Genomic DNA, 15199 nt, shown 5'->3' with positions numbered 1-15199 from the left:
CAGCCAAGTTCCAATGAACTTCTTCCTTAAATTTAATATCTACATCACCATTCCCTCCCAAGATCCCTTCTGTGCCAGACCTTTTTAACCCTGCTCCACTTTGCACCCGATGCCTCCCTTTCTCGGTTCTCATGTACCACAGTACTCATTACCAATGAGCTGCTATGCTCACAGGCCTTATGCAAGCAGCTGCAGAAACTCATTAGGGCGCTGCACGGATTATTCATGAGAAAACCTGAAGGACTGCTAATGATTAAGAATAATGCAAATTTCTACATAGGCAGTCAAGAGTCTGGGAACTTTTTTATGCATATATACTGAATTTATAACATGGAGAAAAGAAAAAAAAAACAACCCCAAAGAATTACAAGTAGCCAGAATTAAACTGCTGCCTTATTAGGGGCTAGCAGCTAAGGACACGACAACCAATTTGAAGCCAGTACACTTTAGCGAAAACAATTAATTCAAAAGGATACTATTATATTTCAAAGACAGCTCTTCCAGCTTCGGTAAATTCCACACTCCTTCTAGATGTGAAATTTCATTATTGTCCACTTGCAGCATCTTTAAAAAGGAAGAATAAATGAGAATTCATAATAAAGAATACACAAAAACTAGTACAAGTGAGAGCAGCAGTTCATTGTGGATGCGATTCACAAAGTACAATGCATGAGGCTCGAGATCATAAGCAATTTCTTTGAAAACTTTCACATGTACATTCTTCTGATATCTGGCCATGGAGCAGAATCTCTAGGTCTGAATGGTTGGATGCGTGCTGAAATTCAATGTAATTGCAAAGTATTGGAGAATAAATTAACATGTAGGTGGCTGCTGAATCTATAATATAACGGGCTATGCGTCACTCTGTCTGAAGCCTCTATAGACTGTGCAAGAGCGACGCGCCTGTGCAGTCTTGCTACAGACAGAGTGACGCATCCCCCCCCCCCCCCCAAGAGATCGCGGTATGCGTAAGCACTGAACGCATACTGCAATCTCTGCAACACCTTACCAAACCGATGTTGCTGTTGCCGTGGGGTCTTGCGCTATGTGACGTCAGGAGAGGGCAGGTTGTGGCGCCGGAATCGGCGCATGCGCAGTCCGCACTTACCGCCGCCTTCTTCAAGAAAATGGCAGCGGAAAGCGAGGACTGCGCAGGCGCCGAGTCTGGCACCACAACACGCCCACTGAAGACATGAATCGGCGCCTGCACAGTCCGCGCTTACTGCCGCCATTTTCTTGAAGACACACTGCAGTGTGCCTTCAAGAACATGGCGGCGGAAAGCGAGGACTGCGCATGCGGCCAGTCCGGCACCACAACACGCCCAGAACAGGACAGCGCTGGACACAGGGAAGAAAAGTGAGTATAAATGTTTTTGTTTTTTTTATATGTGTAGTTTAATAGGGGTGATGGGGATTCATGCATACCAGGATTGGGGGGTGAGGGGACCACGCATACCGGATTGGGGGGTGAGGGGACCACGCATACCGGATTGGAGGGTGAAGGGACCACGCATACCGGATTGGGGGGTGAGGGGACCACGCATACCGGATTGGGGGGTGAGGGGACCACGCATACCAGGATTGGGGGGTGAGGAGACCACGCATACCAGGATTGGGGGGTGAGGGGACCACGCATACCGGATTGGGGGGTGAGGGGACAACGCATACCGGATTGGGGGGTGAGGGGACCATGCATACCAGGATTGGGGAGTGAGGAGACCACGCATACCGGATTGGGGGGTGAGGGGACCACACATAACGGGATTAGGGGGTGAGGGGACCACGCATACCGGATTGGGGGGTGAGGGGACCACGCATACCGGATTGGGGGGTGAGGAGACAACGCATACCGGATTGGGGGGTGAGGGGACCATGCATACCAGGATTGGGGAGTGAGGGGACCACACATACCGGATTGGGGGGTGAGGGGACCACGCATACCGGGATTGGGGGGTGAGGGGACCACGCATATCGGGATTGGGGGGGGGGGTGAGGGGACCACGCATACCAGGATAGGGGGGGTGAGAGTACCACGCATACCAGGATAGGTGGGTGAGGGGACCATGCATACCAGGATAGGTGGGTGAGGGGACCATGCATACCAGGATTGGGGGGTGAGGGGACCACGCATACCAGGATTGGGGGGTGAGAGGACCATGCATACCAGGATTGGGGGGTGAGTGGACCACGCATACCGGATTGGGGGGTGAGGGGACCACGCATACAGGATTGGGGAGTGAGGGGACCACGCATACCGGATTGGGGGGTGAGGGGACCACGCATACCGGGATTGGGGGGTGAGGGGACCACGCATACCGGGATTGGGGGGTGAGGGGACCACGCATACCGGGATTGGGGGGTGAGGGGACCACGCATACCGGGATTGGGGGATGAGGGGACCACGCATACCGGATTGGGGGGTGAGGGGACAACGCATACTGGATTGGGGGGTGAGGGGACAACGCATACTGGATTGGGGGGTGAGGGGACCATGCATACCAGGATTGGGGAGTGAGGGGACCACGCATACCGGATTGGGGGGTGAGGGGACCACGCATACCGGGATTGGGGGGGGTGAGGGGACCACGCATACCGGGATTGGGGGGGGTGAGGGGACCACGCATACCAGGATAGGGGGGGTGAGAGTACCACGCATACCAGGATTGGGGGGTGAGGGGACCATGCATACCAGGATTGGGGGGTGAGAGGACCATGCATACAGGATTTGGGGGGTGAGAGGACCACGCATACCAGGATTGGGGGGTGAGAGGACCATGCATACCAGGATTGGGGGGTGAGTGGACCACGCATACCGGATTGGGGGGTGAGGGGACCACGCATACCGGGATTGGAGGGTGAGGGGACAACGCATACCGGGATTGGGGGGGTGAGAGGACCACGCATACCAGGATAGGTGGGTGAGGGGACCATGCATACCAGGATAGGTGGGTGAGGGGACCATGCATACCAGGATTGGGGGGTGAGAGGACCATGCATACCAGGATTTGGGGGGTGAGAGGACCATGCATACCAGGATTGGGGGGTGAGAGGACCATGCATACCAGGATTGGGGGGTGAGAGGACCATGCATACCAGGATAGGGGGATGAGGGGACCATGCATACCAGGATAGGTGGGTGAGGGGACCATGCATACCAGGATAGGTGGGTGAGAGGACCATGCATACCAGGATTGAGGGGTGAGGGGACCATGTATACCAGGATTGGGGGGTGAGGGCACCATGCATACCACGATTAGGGATAAGGGGGGGGTGCCATGTATACCACGATAGGGATGAGGGAGGTGCCATGCATACCAGGACTGGGGGGGTTAGGGAACCATGAATACCAGTATATGGATAAGGGGGTACCATGCATACCAGGATTGGGGAGTGAGGGTACCATACATACCAGAATAGGGATGAGGGGTGCTGCACATACCAGGATGGGAGACCATATACCAATAAAAATGCCCACCACCCGGGCGTAGAACGGGTTCATAGCTAGTAAGAGCATAATGCAAGAAGCCAATCCTGAAGGACGATGAAAGTAATTAGGCTAAATTCACATGCAAGTGATAAAGAATCAGAAATCTGCAAACAATAATGCAATGAAATCAAGCAACATTTTCGTAAAAGGTCTATGGGGTAATGTTTTTTCTTGTGGAGAGTGACATACCGATTGTGGCATGCCAGGGTAAGGAGGCTTATTCGCCATGCAATGTTCCTCTGGGAAATTTGCCTCTTCAGAGGAAAAGGACTAGAACTCTAAAGCACTGCCTGTAGGGTTGCGGCTTCCAGCAGGTGGCACTATAGAGTTCAAGTCTTCCTCTCTGAAAAGGCAGTTTGCATATTTTCGGAAAAGAAAATTTTTACATGAGAGCATTTTTTTTCCCATTGCAAACTACATTAACTCTTCAGTTTTTGTGTATGAAAAACAACTACACCCAAAATAACTGATGGTACAGTGAAGATGAATACTTGTGCAGTCAGCGTTTTCAGACAAAAGAAAAAAAAAAAAAAAGTCTCAAGTCTGTGCACTTACCCTTACTGTACAGGTGAGGTAGTTGTAGGACTTTACTTTCAGGCAACATTTTGTCAAGGGCATCTCCAAAGTAAAACAGTTGGGCATATTGAAAACTAACTTTTCCACTAAAGACCTAAATTTTAGTTTTTTATATGCTGCAGAAAAGTACTACCATAATATATATATATATATATATATATATATATATAAAAAAAAAACCCACAACACTAAACACGTACCTTAATATGTCGCAACATGGACAAATCACTGGGAAGGGCACGAAGCTTATTATTCGAAAGACACATATGACTGACCAACAACATGTGGTCTAGGTGATACAATCGTGTCAGATCCTGAGGAGAGAGTGAGATACTTCACATAATGACTTTACATTATCTTTCTAAGACTGCAATGATATGACTGTACATATTACCTTATCTAAAAGAATGATCACATTTGCCTCGGCATATTCCATCTTTAAAATAGCATTTTCTATCTGGAACTTGCTGCGCAGGTCATCATAGTATCCAGAACGCATTGAGTCCACGGCCTGTGATGAAATAAGGAACAAACGTTTACAGCACAATTATTACACTTCCTTTACGAGGTGGAACAAATACATGACCCTTGTTTGGCCTTGTTATGTAATCAGCCATTATTTTCTTACCAAAATATTATAAAACCTCTGTGGTCAGGTTTCCACATCAACAATTACAAATGTCAAGGTATCCTAAATTATTGCCCAAGTACAAGGACATGTCACTAATTCCTATCAGCAGAAACTAATTCTCGTTACATAAATGCTGACAATCAATAGCCCATCTGGTTTAGTTTTTGATTTCTGTTTTTGGACATTTTCCTCCTAAAACTTGAGGATGTGTTAATTCCCCTCCATAGAAAATTGACTAGCTAGAAGAAGCAATGGATACTATCTGCATCTCTGATTAATATACCAATGTGAACAGACAGGATCATTATAAAATAGGTGTGAAAAACATAAATAATTCATACGATATCTATACGGCAGTGAAATTATTAAAGGTAACCAGTCAGCAGTTTCATGCTGCCTGGAGCATGGGCTGCATATAATCTAGACAGGCTCTATTACACAGAGATCTGCTTTTTTCAGAAAACAAAGATTGAAAAACAATCCAGGCATGGAGAGAAAAGTCCACACCAAAGCTCCTTCTGGTTTCTCCTTGCCCATCCTACATGACTGACAGGTCTCTCCATATTTGCTTATAGGGAGAAGCAGGCTCCCTTTAAGCTTAAAAAAAGCCTCACTGTCCAGAACAGTGTGCTGAAACAGTTACATAGGTCAAAATGATCTTTAAACCCTTCACGCTGCTGCAATTATCCTTTTTTTTATTTTTTCTTCCCCTTCTTCTAAGAGCCACAACTATTTTTTTCCTGTCCCCATAGACATATAAGAGCTTGTGTTTTTGCGACACAAGTTGTACTTTACTTTTGAATGACACCATTCATTTTATCATGTGATGCAGTGGAAAGCAGGAATAAAGTTCCAAGTGCATTAAAAAAAATAAAATTGTGAAATTGCACTCTCTTTTGCAATCTTCCATGTTCACTATATAGTTAAAACTGACCTGGCAATATGATTCTCCAAGTCCGTACGATTTCGCAGATGCACAAAAAACACCTATGCGTGTTTAGTAAGTTGTGAAAAAAGTTTCCCGGAAATTTGTTAAAAAACAAAAAAAACAAACAAACAACAACTTTGCTTGCGTTGTTGTTTTCCCAGACGGGTAACACTTTCAATTTTCGTGCTATGGGCTATATAAGGGCTCTTTTACGCCTTGAGTTGACATTTTTACTGTTACCATTTTGAGAGAGATAAAATGTTTTGAGTGCCTCTTATGGTATTCTATTGTTATGTTGTGGTGGCCAAAAAAGGAGATTTTTGTGTACTCACCGTAAAATCTCTTTTTCTTAGCCTCTAATTGGGGGAAACAGAACCATGGGTGTTATGCTGCTGTCCACTAGGAGGTGACACTATGCATAATCTGAAAAAGATTAACTATGGCTCCTCCTCTGCAGTATACACCCCTGGACGGCGTCAGCCTTCTCCAGTTTTGTGCAAAAGCATTAGGAGGAACGTAACAGAAACGACATAACCATGCCTGTAAGAAGGCAACTATGTACGAGCTCAAAGAACAATATGAGAACTCAACCGTAAACAACGGCCCGTAAGGGCAATAGGGTGGGAGCTGTGTCCCCTAATTAGAGGCTAAGAGAAAGATTTTACGGTGACTACACAAAAATCTCCTTTACTCTGTCGCCTCATTGGGGGACACAGAACCATGGGACATCCCAAAGCAGTCCCTGGTTGGGAAGCAATGGACGAATATTGTGCTAGCAGGTCCCTAAACTTGGGGCACTGCCGCCTGCAGAACCGGTCTACCCAGGCTCGCATCCGCTGAGGACTGGGTATGAACACTGTAATATTTCGTAAACGTGTGTAGGCTAGTCCAAGTGGCCGCCTTACACATTTGTTGTGCCGAAGCCTGGTGCCTAATGGCCCAGGAGCCCCCTACTGCCCGCGTAGAGTGTGCCGTGATACCGGCCAGAAGAGGAGAATTGTTAAGGCGGTAAGCCTCTTGTATGGTGGTCTTGATCCACCTGGCAAGGGTGGCTTTGGAAGCAGGCAGACCCTTTCGACCGCCTTCAGGAAGAAGGAAAAGGGAATCAGACTTCCGGAAGGGTGCAGTCCTAGACACGTATATGCGCAATGCCCTGACGAGGTCAAGCGTATGCAGAGGCTTCTCCACTCTATGAACCGGAACCGGGCAAAGGGATGGCAGTGAAATTTCCTCATTGAGGTGGAAATTGGACACAACCTTCGGAAGGAAGGATGGGACTGTACGGAGAACCACCTTGTCCTGGTGAAAGGCTAGGAAGGACTGTCTGCAGGAGAGTGCTGACAATTCAGACACCCTGCGAAGCGAGGTGATTGCCACCAGAAAAATCACTTTCTGTGATAGAATGAGGAGTGGGACTTCCTTAAGGGGTTCGAAAGGTGGTGCCTGCAATGCTGTCAGGACCAGGTTGAGGTCCCACGTTTCCAGTGGACGTCTGTAGGGAGGAACCAATCGGGAAACCCCCTGGAGAAAGGTCCTTACTTGCGCCTTGCTAGCAATGTGCCTCTGAAAGAGCACTGAAAGCGCTGACACCTGGCTCTTAAGCGAGCCTAGGGATAGCCTGGCGTCCAGGCCCGAGTGAAGAAACCCAAGTACCTTTGGGAGGGAATAAAGGAGTGGGACCTGTCCGCGAGATTCGCACCAGGTAAAAAACGTTCTCCAGGTACAGTAATAAATCTTGGCGGAGGCTGGCTTCCTTGCCCTGATCATGGTTGTAATGACATCCAGTGAGAGCCCTGCCTGGGTTAGAACCCAGGTTTCAAGGGCCACGCAGTCAAATTGAGAGCCCCTGAGTTCTGATGGTAGAACGGACCTTGTGACAGAAGGTCGTGACGGTTGAGGAGACGCCAGGGGGCGTCTGCTGTAAGTTGTACGATGTCGGCGTACCATGTACGTCTGGGCCAGTCCGGCACGATCAGGATGGTTGGAACTCCCTCTTGTTTGATCTTCCGAACTACTCTGGAGATCAGGGGGAGGGGTGGAAAAATGTACAGAAGCTGGAACTGGGTCCAGTCCCAAACCAGGGCATCCGCTCCGAGCGACCGCGGGTCGCGTGTCCTGGCCATGAAATTGGAGACCTTGGCATTGAGATGGGATGCCATTAGGTCCTCGTCCGGGGCCCCCCAGCGATGGCAGATCTAGTGAAAAATTTCGGGATGGAGAGACCCCTCCCCCAAGTCCATTCCTTGTCTGCTGAGGAAGTCAATCAATCAATCAAATTTATTATCGCCAAGTACATATTACATATATACAAGGAATTCTTTGTGGCAAAGAGGCAACCTAATAAATAACAACAGATACAACAAGTGGGCAGCAACTAACAGAATGGTTTTTAACAGGGAGAAATGCAAAGTACTACATCTGGGCAATAAAAATGAAAAAAGCATATATAGAATGGGAGGAATAGGGCTAAGTGACAGCACATGTGAAAAAGACTTAGGTATACTAATAGATCACAGACTGAATATGAGTCAACAGTGTGATGCAGCAGCAAAAAAGGCAAATGCAATTCTAGGATGTATTAACAGAAGCATACAGTCTATATCACGTGAAGTCATTATTTCCCTCTACTCCTCTTTGGTCAGACCTCATCTGGAATATTGTGTCCAGTTTTGGGCACCACATTTAAAAAAGACATCAACAAACTGGAGCAAGTTCAGAAAAGAGCGACCAGAATGGTGACCGGTCTGCAAACCCTGTCTTATGAGGAAAGGTTGCAGGATTTGGGAATGTTTAGTTTGCAAAAGAGAAGACTGAGAGGAGACTTAATAGCTGTCTACAAATATCTAAAGGGCTGTCACATTGTAGAAGGATCAACTTTATTCTCATTTGCACAAGGAAAGACTAGAAACAATGGGATGAAACTGAATGGGAGGAGACACAGATTAGATATTAGAAAAAACTTTTTGACAGTTAGAGTGATCAATGAGTGGAACAGGCTGCCACGAGAAGTGGTGAGTTCTCCTTCAATGGAAGTCTTCAAACAGAGGCTGGACAGACATCTGACTGGGATGATTTAGCGAATCCTGCTTTGAGCAGGGGGTTGGACCAGATGGCCCAGGAGGTCCCTTCCAACTCTACGATTCTATGATTCTATGATTCTAAGTAACATCTAACAAGACAGATACAGTATATAGTCTACACATGACGATTTAATTGTTGAACAGAGAGAGGATAGAAGCTGTTCATATGGCGGTTGGTGCTGCATTTGGGGACTCTGAAGCGACGTCCTGAAGGGAGTAGTTGGAATGAGGAGTGTCCCGGGTGAGAGGGATCGGATGAAATTTTCAATGCGTGGGATCGAATACTCTTATCATAAAGATCCTGGATTTTAGGCAGGGGGGAACCTATAATTCTCTCTGCTGTTCTGAAAGTCCTTTGTAAGCAGAGTTTGTCATGCGCAGTGGCTCCCCAATACCAGACTATCAGAGAGGAACAAATCACAGATCTGATGACAGCATTAAAGAATAAGATCAGCAGATTCTTAGACAAACCATATCTTTTCAGCTGACGCAGGAAGAACATCCTCTGTTGTGCTTTTCTTATAACAGCATCCACGTTTTTCCCCCATTTAAGATCATGAGAGATGATAACACCAAGGAATTTGGTCTCTGTGACCCTAAGAACCAATTCATCATGGATGTAGATTGGAAGTATCTCATGTTGATCTTTCCTAAAATCCACAACCATCTCAGCAGTTTTTTTTAGTGTTGAGTACAAGATTATTGGCTTTACACCAGTCACATATTCTTTCCACCTCACTCCGATACAAGTCTTCAGCATTTCCCCTGATGAGACCAATCAGTGTCATATCATCGGCAAATTTCAAGATTTTTACTGAGTCTGCTGAAGAGATGCAATCATTCGTATAGAGAGAAAACAGTAACGGGGACAAAACACACCCCTGAGGTGCCCCGATGTTTGTGACCAAGGTGTCCGAAGTGAATGGTCCAACTTTTACACTCTGTATCCTGGCTGTCAGGAAGTTATAAATCCACAAGCATAAGTTGAGAGGGACTCCAAGAGCTACCATTTTCTTATGAAGTAAATTCGGATCAATGGTATTGAACGCTGAGCTAAAGTCCATGAAAAGAATCCAGACATATGAGTGCAGTTCATCTGTATGATCCAAAATGTACTTCAGTGCCAGATTGACAGTGTCGTTTGCCGAACGATTCTCCTTATAGGCAAACTGAAGCGGGTCCCATAGCTTCTGCGTGAATTTTATCAGGTGGGACATCATAATTCTTTCGAAGACTTTCATAGCTACAGATGTGAGTGCTACTGGTCTATAGTCGTTCAACTCAGAGGATCCCACTTTCTTGGGGACAGGGATAATTGTGGAATTTTTCCAACACTGGGGAACAACGCACTCTTTCAGTGACACATTGTATATATTTGTCAGTATAGGGGCAAGCTGGGTAGCACATACTTTCAGACACATTGGAGATACACCATCAGGGCCAGGTGCCTTTTTGACCTTAAGTCCCTTCAGGATGCGTATCACCTCTGCCTCGGAGATCACTACTTGGGTGTTGCACAATGAATGATCTTTATATGAACAGACTGAGGAGCTTAGAGATGAATAGCCACTGTGTGTAGAGCTTGCCTCAAATCTGCAGTAGAATTCATTTAACTCTGCTGCCAGACTTCTGCTGGGGTTCACTAAAGTGGGGTGGCTTTTATAATTGGTGACCTCTCTTAATCCTCTCCATGCAGATCTAGTATCTTTTGATGAGAACCTTTCCTCCAGAATCTTTGCATACTCGTGTTTGGCAAAGATTCTGGAGGAAAGGTTCTCATCAAAAGACCCAAAAGACCCCCTGACCCACCTGTCTTCTGTAATAGGCAGCCAGACTTGCTGAAAGAGTAGAAGTCGTCCGCCTACTGGTGGGGTGTCTTCCGGAGTTCGTGAGTCATGATGAGGCGAAATTCTGAGGTTTTCCTCCTTTGGGCTTCGCTTGGCCTGCTTTCAACTGCCAGGTCCTGTCCTGCCTCTGCGCCGCCCATGGGTTGTCCCTGCGTGGAGAGCGGTTACGATTTTGTGCTGGGCGCGAAACGGACCAGCTCGAAGAGTTGCGAAAGGATCGGAATCGAGTTTGGTTACGCTGTTTAAACGTGCGTTTAGGTCTTAGTTGAGGGAGAGAGGTACTCTTACCCCCAGTGGCGTTGGATATCATTGTGTCCAACTTTTCACCGAAAAGCCGTCCACTGCAGTAGGGAGATGCGTGAGGGACTTCTTTGAGGCCGCATCCGCTTTCCATTCCCGCAGCCAGAGGAGACGCCGAATTGTGATGGCGTTTGCTGCTATCCCCGCTACACCTCTTGCGGAGTCAAGGGCTGCATGAAGCATGTAATCTGCTACTACTGCTATTTGAAAGGCATGGTCCGACAGCTCAGGATTTGAAGTTTGAAGGCCATCTTGCAATGTTTTGGCCCAAGCCAGAATGGCCGTGGCCGCTCAAACTGAAGCGAACGCGGGGGCCAGAGCGGCCCCTGCCGCTTCGAACACTGAGTGAGCCATGCGTTCTACCTGTCGGTCTGCTGCATCCCTGAGGGCTGAGCTATCTGGCAGTGAGAGGAGGGTCTGTGCTGCTAGTCTAGAGACTGGGGGGTCCACTTCGGGTGGATCTGTCCACTGCTTGGTGTCCTTTTGTGGAAAGGGGTACCTAGCCTCTAAATATTTGCGATTGGTGAATTTCTTATCAGGCTGCGAAAACTGCTTAGTAAGGATCGTTTGAAATTCCAGGTGGTTAGTGAAAACCTTAGTTGGTTTCAGAACATCTTCAAAGCAAATCTTGTGTTCTGGGACTTCCGGGGTTGGATCGGAAATGTCCAGCACCCGATGGATGGAAGAGATTATGTCCTCAACTAGCGCTGTGTTGCTAGGGGGACAAGGGACCAGAGACCTCTCTGTCTCATTGTCTGAGTCGGAGTCACAGATGCCTTCCGAATCCTGCGTATCGCTCAGGCGTTCCCTGGTGGGTGAGCTGGGGCGGAGGTCTTCTTGCGGAGATCTGCGTTGTCTGTCTCTGGTAGGGGATGGTGTAGGCGACCTGGAACTACGGTGTCTCTCCCTGGAGGGGGATGACCGTGTGCTATGGGATGATGCAGAGGAACGCGACGTGTGGGTCCGCTTTCGTCTGGGAGATAATTTAGGGTAATATTTTAGTACTCGGTGCCCATAATGAAATAGTTCTTCCTTGCCATGTACACCATTTTAGTTGCTGCTCTTCCACCGTATTCTAATTTATATCAACATTTTACATGGTATTTACACTTTAACTGATTAAATTGTCCCCTTTATTAGGCTATTTTTGCTCCTCATGCTGAGAGAATGTGCGCATGCCGGGATCGTGTAACGCCTTGAGGAATTTGCAGCGGCCTGCGGTGTTCCTCGGTATCCTGGTGTCCTAATAGGACCTGGCATTACCCGGACCACGTGACCGCTATTCATTCCTCCCATTGGACGGCGGAGATCACGTGATTCCGTGCATGCGCCGCTTTTAGTCTCGTCTGGAAGGCACAGGACCGTCTTCACGCTGGCGCAGTGGGTAGACACAGGATGATGATGCTTTTTAGTCAGGTGTGACACTTTGATAGCGGCCAATGACGAGAGGAGTTCTTGTGCATTTAAATGGGATTGCCCCCTTCTCTGACACGCCTCCATGATGAAGCAGTGCGAAACGTGCGTCGGGGCATAAGGAACGCCGGGGAAGCACCACCAGCTTGCGGTATGTAGTTATGGCAACAAATGACACATTTGGCTTGTTTATTTAGCATGTGGCACCGATAGGGAAGGCATTAGGGACTATACGTGATTGTCCCACTAACTTCAGTAATATGCCTGGTGGTAGTTGAGAGTTGTTAACAGGGGACTATATCACTCTGCATTGCTTATGTCTCTTTTTGTGCCCCCCTTTTGGGAATGAAGCAATATCTAATGTTATGCCATACAGTTATACCTTCTATTGCTGTAGTGTTGTGCTCCCATAATTAATGGGTCTCTGTCAATTTGGTCTGGCACCTTCTTTTTATTGGTTTCAGTTGTGCATTCTTGTATAATAAAGATTGGTTTTTAAGATGTACCATTGTGTGGCACCTATTCTTAATTAGAAATTAAGGTTGCCACAAGGTGACAATAGCATTGACTTGTGGTATATCACCCTCTTTTGGGGATTTAATGGTGTGTGGGCACTTTTTTGTGAGGATAACGTTAACTACTGTTGTTTAACAGGGCCCAGAAAATGGATTTCAAAGCCAAAGCGAGTTCTTGGCAAACTAAGGCTACTAATATGTTTCAGAAGGGAGCTGGACCTGTGTCTACCTGTACTCTTCATGGCTATCAGGAAAATATTAAAAAAATATAAGAATGCGCTACACAAAAAAATTAAAATATGGTGGACTAAAATACCTTTGGAGAACTATGCATCGCAGAAAATTGTCCCTAGAGGTCTGCAGATCAATGTATTTCCAACCTTTGATTTGGGCGATGAAAATCTTATTAACCGTTGGACTAGAGCTGCTAATACGTGCTACCTAGAATTTATTTCAATTATTATTGAAAAGAATACTATGTCATTAAAAGCTATTGAAATGGAAATTGAGGCGTTACAGAAAACCCTCCAACAGGGACTGAGTGCAGAACATTTTCAGGAAATGATTAAAAATCTAGATAAAGAGGTGGAAAAATGGGAGAACAATATTATTACGAACAGAAGAAGTATGAGAGAGATGTGGGAGATTTTGAGTCAAATAAAATTTTTCGCTGGCAAATGAAGAAAGAACCAATTAAGAGGAGTTACTCTAGGAGTTCCTCAATTGTTTCTGGTTCCTCCATGAGTGAAGGAGGTGGATCAACTTATGAGGAGAGGCATGGCCCAAGAACTAGGCAGATGTTTAAGAAAAATCCAGTAACAAGGAAGAGAGAAAAGGATGGCATTAAGGTAATAAATTTATCTTCACACCAGCTTACAATGGCTCAGGAGAATGTTCTATCTAGGGGCCTGACCTTTTCTCCTTCATCTGATCTTGATTTATTCACAGTTAAAAAGGAGCTCCACCTTTTTTCAAGAAAATTGATTTTGAAGAAACTGCATCACAGAGGGGAGGGGGCAACAGATCTCTCTAGTATAGAGGAACAGCAGGCTTTGGAGACTCTTGAATCTTTAATTGATGAAAACAGCCCAACGGTGAGTATTGATTTCCCAGTGAGGAAATTTAATAAATCAAAAAAATTTCCATCACTAACTTTAGTACCAGCGGTAGATACTTTTACCAAGATGGTTTCATTGGAAATCGAGGAGATTAAGAAGTCTAAAGATGAGTCCTTTCATAATTTGAGTAGGATTAAGAGGGAGGCCTTACAACAATTAAAGGAATGGGATGATGTTGTCTTCAAAATGGCTGACAAAGGCGGTAATATAGTAGTTTGGCCCAATATGATGTATGAAATCCAGGCATATAAAATTCTTAACAATTCTGTGGAGTACAAGCTGCTCACTTACAACCCCCTTGGTAAGTTTAAGGGGGAATTGATTGAGATCCTGACAAAAGCCTATGAAGACAACGTCATCCCCAAAAAAACCTTTTGGAAATATATAAAAAATTTTCAACTAGGTTGGCATCCTTTTACCTCATTCCGAAGGTGCATAAGGATCCGCAGAATCCCCCAGGGAGACCAATAATTTCTGCTAATGAAGGCCTATGTGAGATGATCTGTGATGTGGTTGAATATTTTCTAAAACCCCTTGTTGTACAATTACCATCCTTCATTAAGGACACAACTGCGGCATTGGGAAATTTGGAAGACCTCCAATTAACTGATGAAATGATCTTGGTTACAGCCGATGTGGAGGCACTATATTCCTCCATTGAACACATCAATGGATTAAAAGCAGTTAAAAAGTATTTGGGACAAAGCAATATCGATGTAGAGATGGCATCATTTATTTTAACACTTTTGAGGTTTATTTTGACTCAATGTATTTACATTTGATGGAAAAATATTCTTACAACAGGGGCACTGCTATGGGGGCTTCTTGTGCCCCCTCTTATGCTAATTTGTTCATGGGAGTGGTCCATATTCCAGGGGGAGGATGTTGTCGGTGTAGATCGGGTCCATAATTGTATCCGCTACATCGATGACATTCTCTTCATCTGGGAGGGTTCAGTTGGAGAATTAGAACTATTCATGAATAGACTAAATATAAATGATCAAAACATAAAATTGACCTTCAACTTTGGGCGTAAAATCAACTTCCTTGACTTATCAATTACAGTGCTTCCAAATGGCCGCCTGTCCACCACTATTTATCGTAAGCCTACATCTACCAATTCTCTTCTTCATGTCTCATCGGCTCACCTCAAATCAACAATAGCTGGCATACCGATTGGCCAATTCTTACGCGTCAAGCGGATCTGTTCAGAAGAATCCCAATTTGAGGAACAGTCCAAGATCTTAAAGGAACGATTTCGAGACCGGGGATATAGTCATCAGGCCATTCAGAGAGGATATAAT

At 46.1% G+C, this 15199-nt stretch overlaps 1 protein-coding gene across 5 annotated transcripts in view; it reads right to left on the bottom strand.

The window, feature by feature from the left end:
• Positions 1-15199, bottom strand: part of RABGGTA (Rab geranylgeranyltransferase subunit alpha) — a 116844-nt gene that overhangs the window by 13391 nt on the left and 88254 nt on the right. For all 5 annotated transcript variants that reach the window (XM_073575348.1, XM_073575347.1, XM_073575349.1 and 2 more), the window contains 3 exons: positions 4458-4574; positions 4264-4377; positions 477-564 (listed from right to left, as the gene is read on the bottom strand). In XM_073575348.1, the coding sequence (XP_073431449.1) occupies positions 477-564; positions 4264-4377; positions 4458-4574 (319 nt within the window). The remainder of the gene's footprint in view (positions 1-476; positions 565-4263; positions 4378-4457; positions 4575-15199) is intronic.

The sequence above is a fragment of the Dendrobates tinctorius genome, unplaced genomic scaffold (assembly GCF_039654945.1).
Source record: "Dendrobates tinctorius isolate UK_male_01 unplaced genomic scaffold, ASM3965494v1 ptg000044l, whole genome shotgun sequence".
NCBI lineage: Eukaryota > Metazoa > Chordata > Amphibia > Anura > Dendrobatidae > Dendrobates > Dendrobates tinctorius.
The sequence above is the reverse complement of the archived record's forward strand: the minus strand, read 5'-3'. Positions and strand labels throughout refer to the sequence as shown.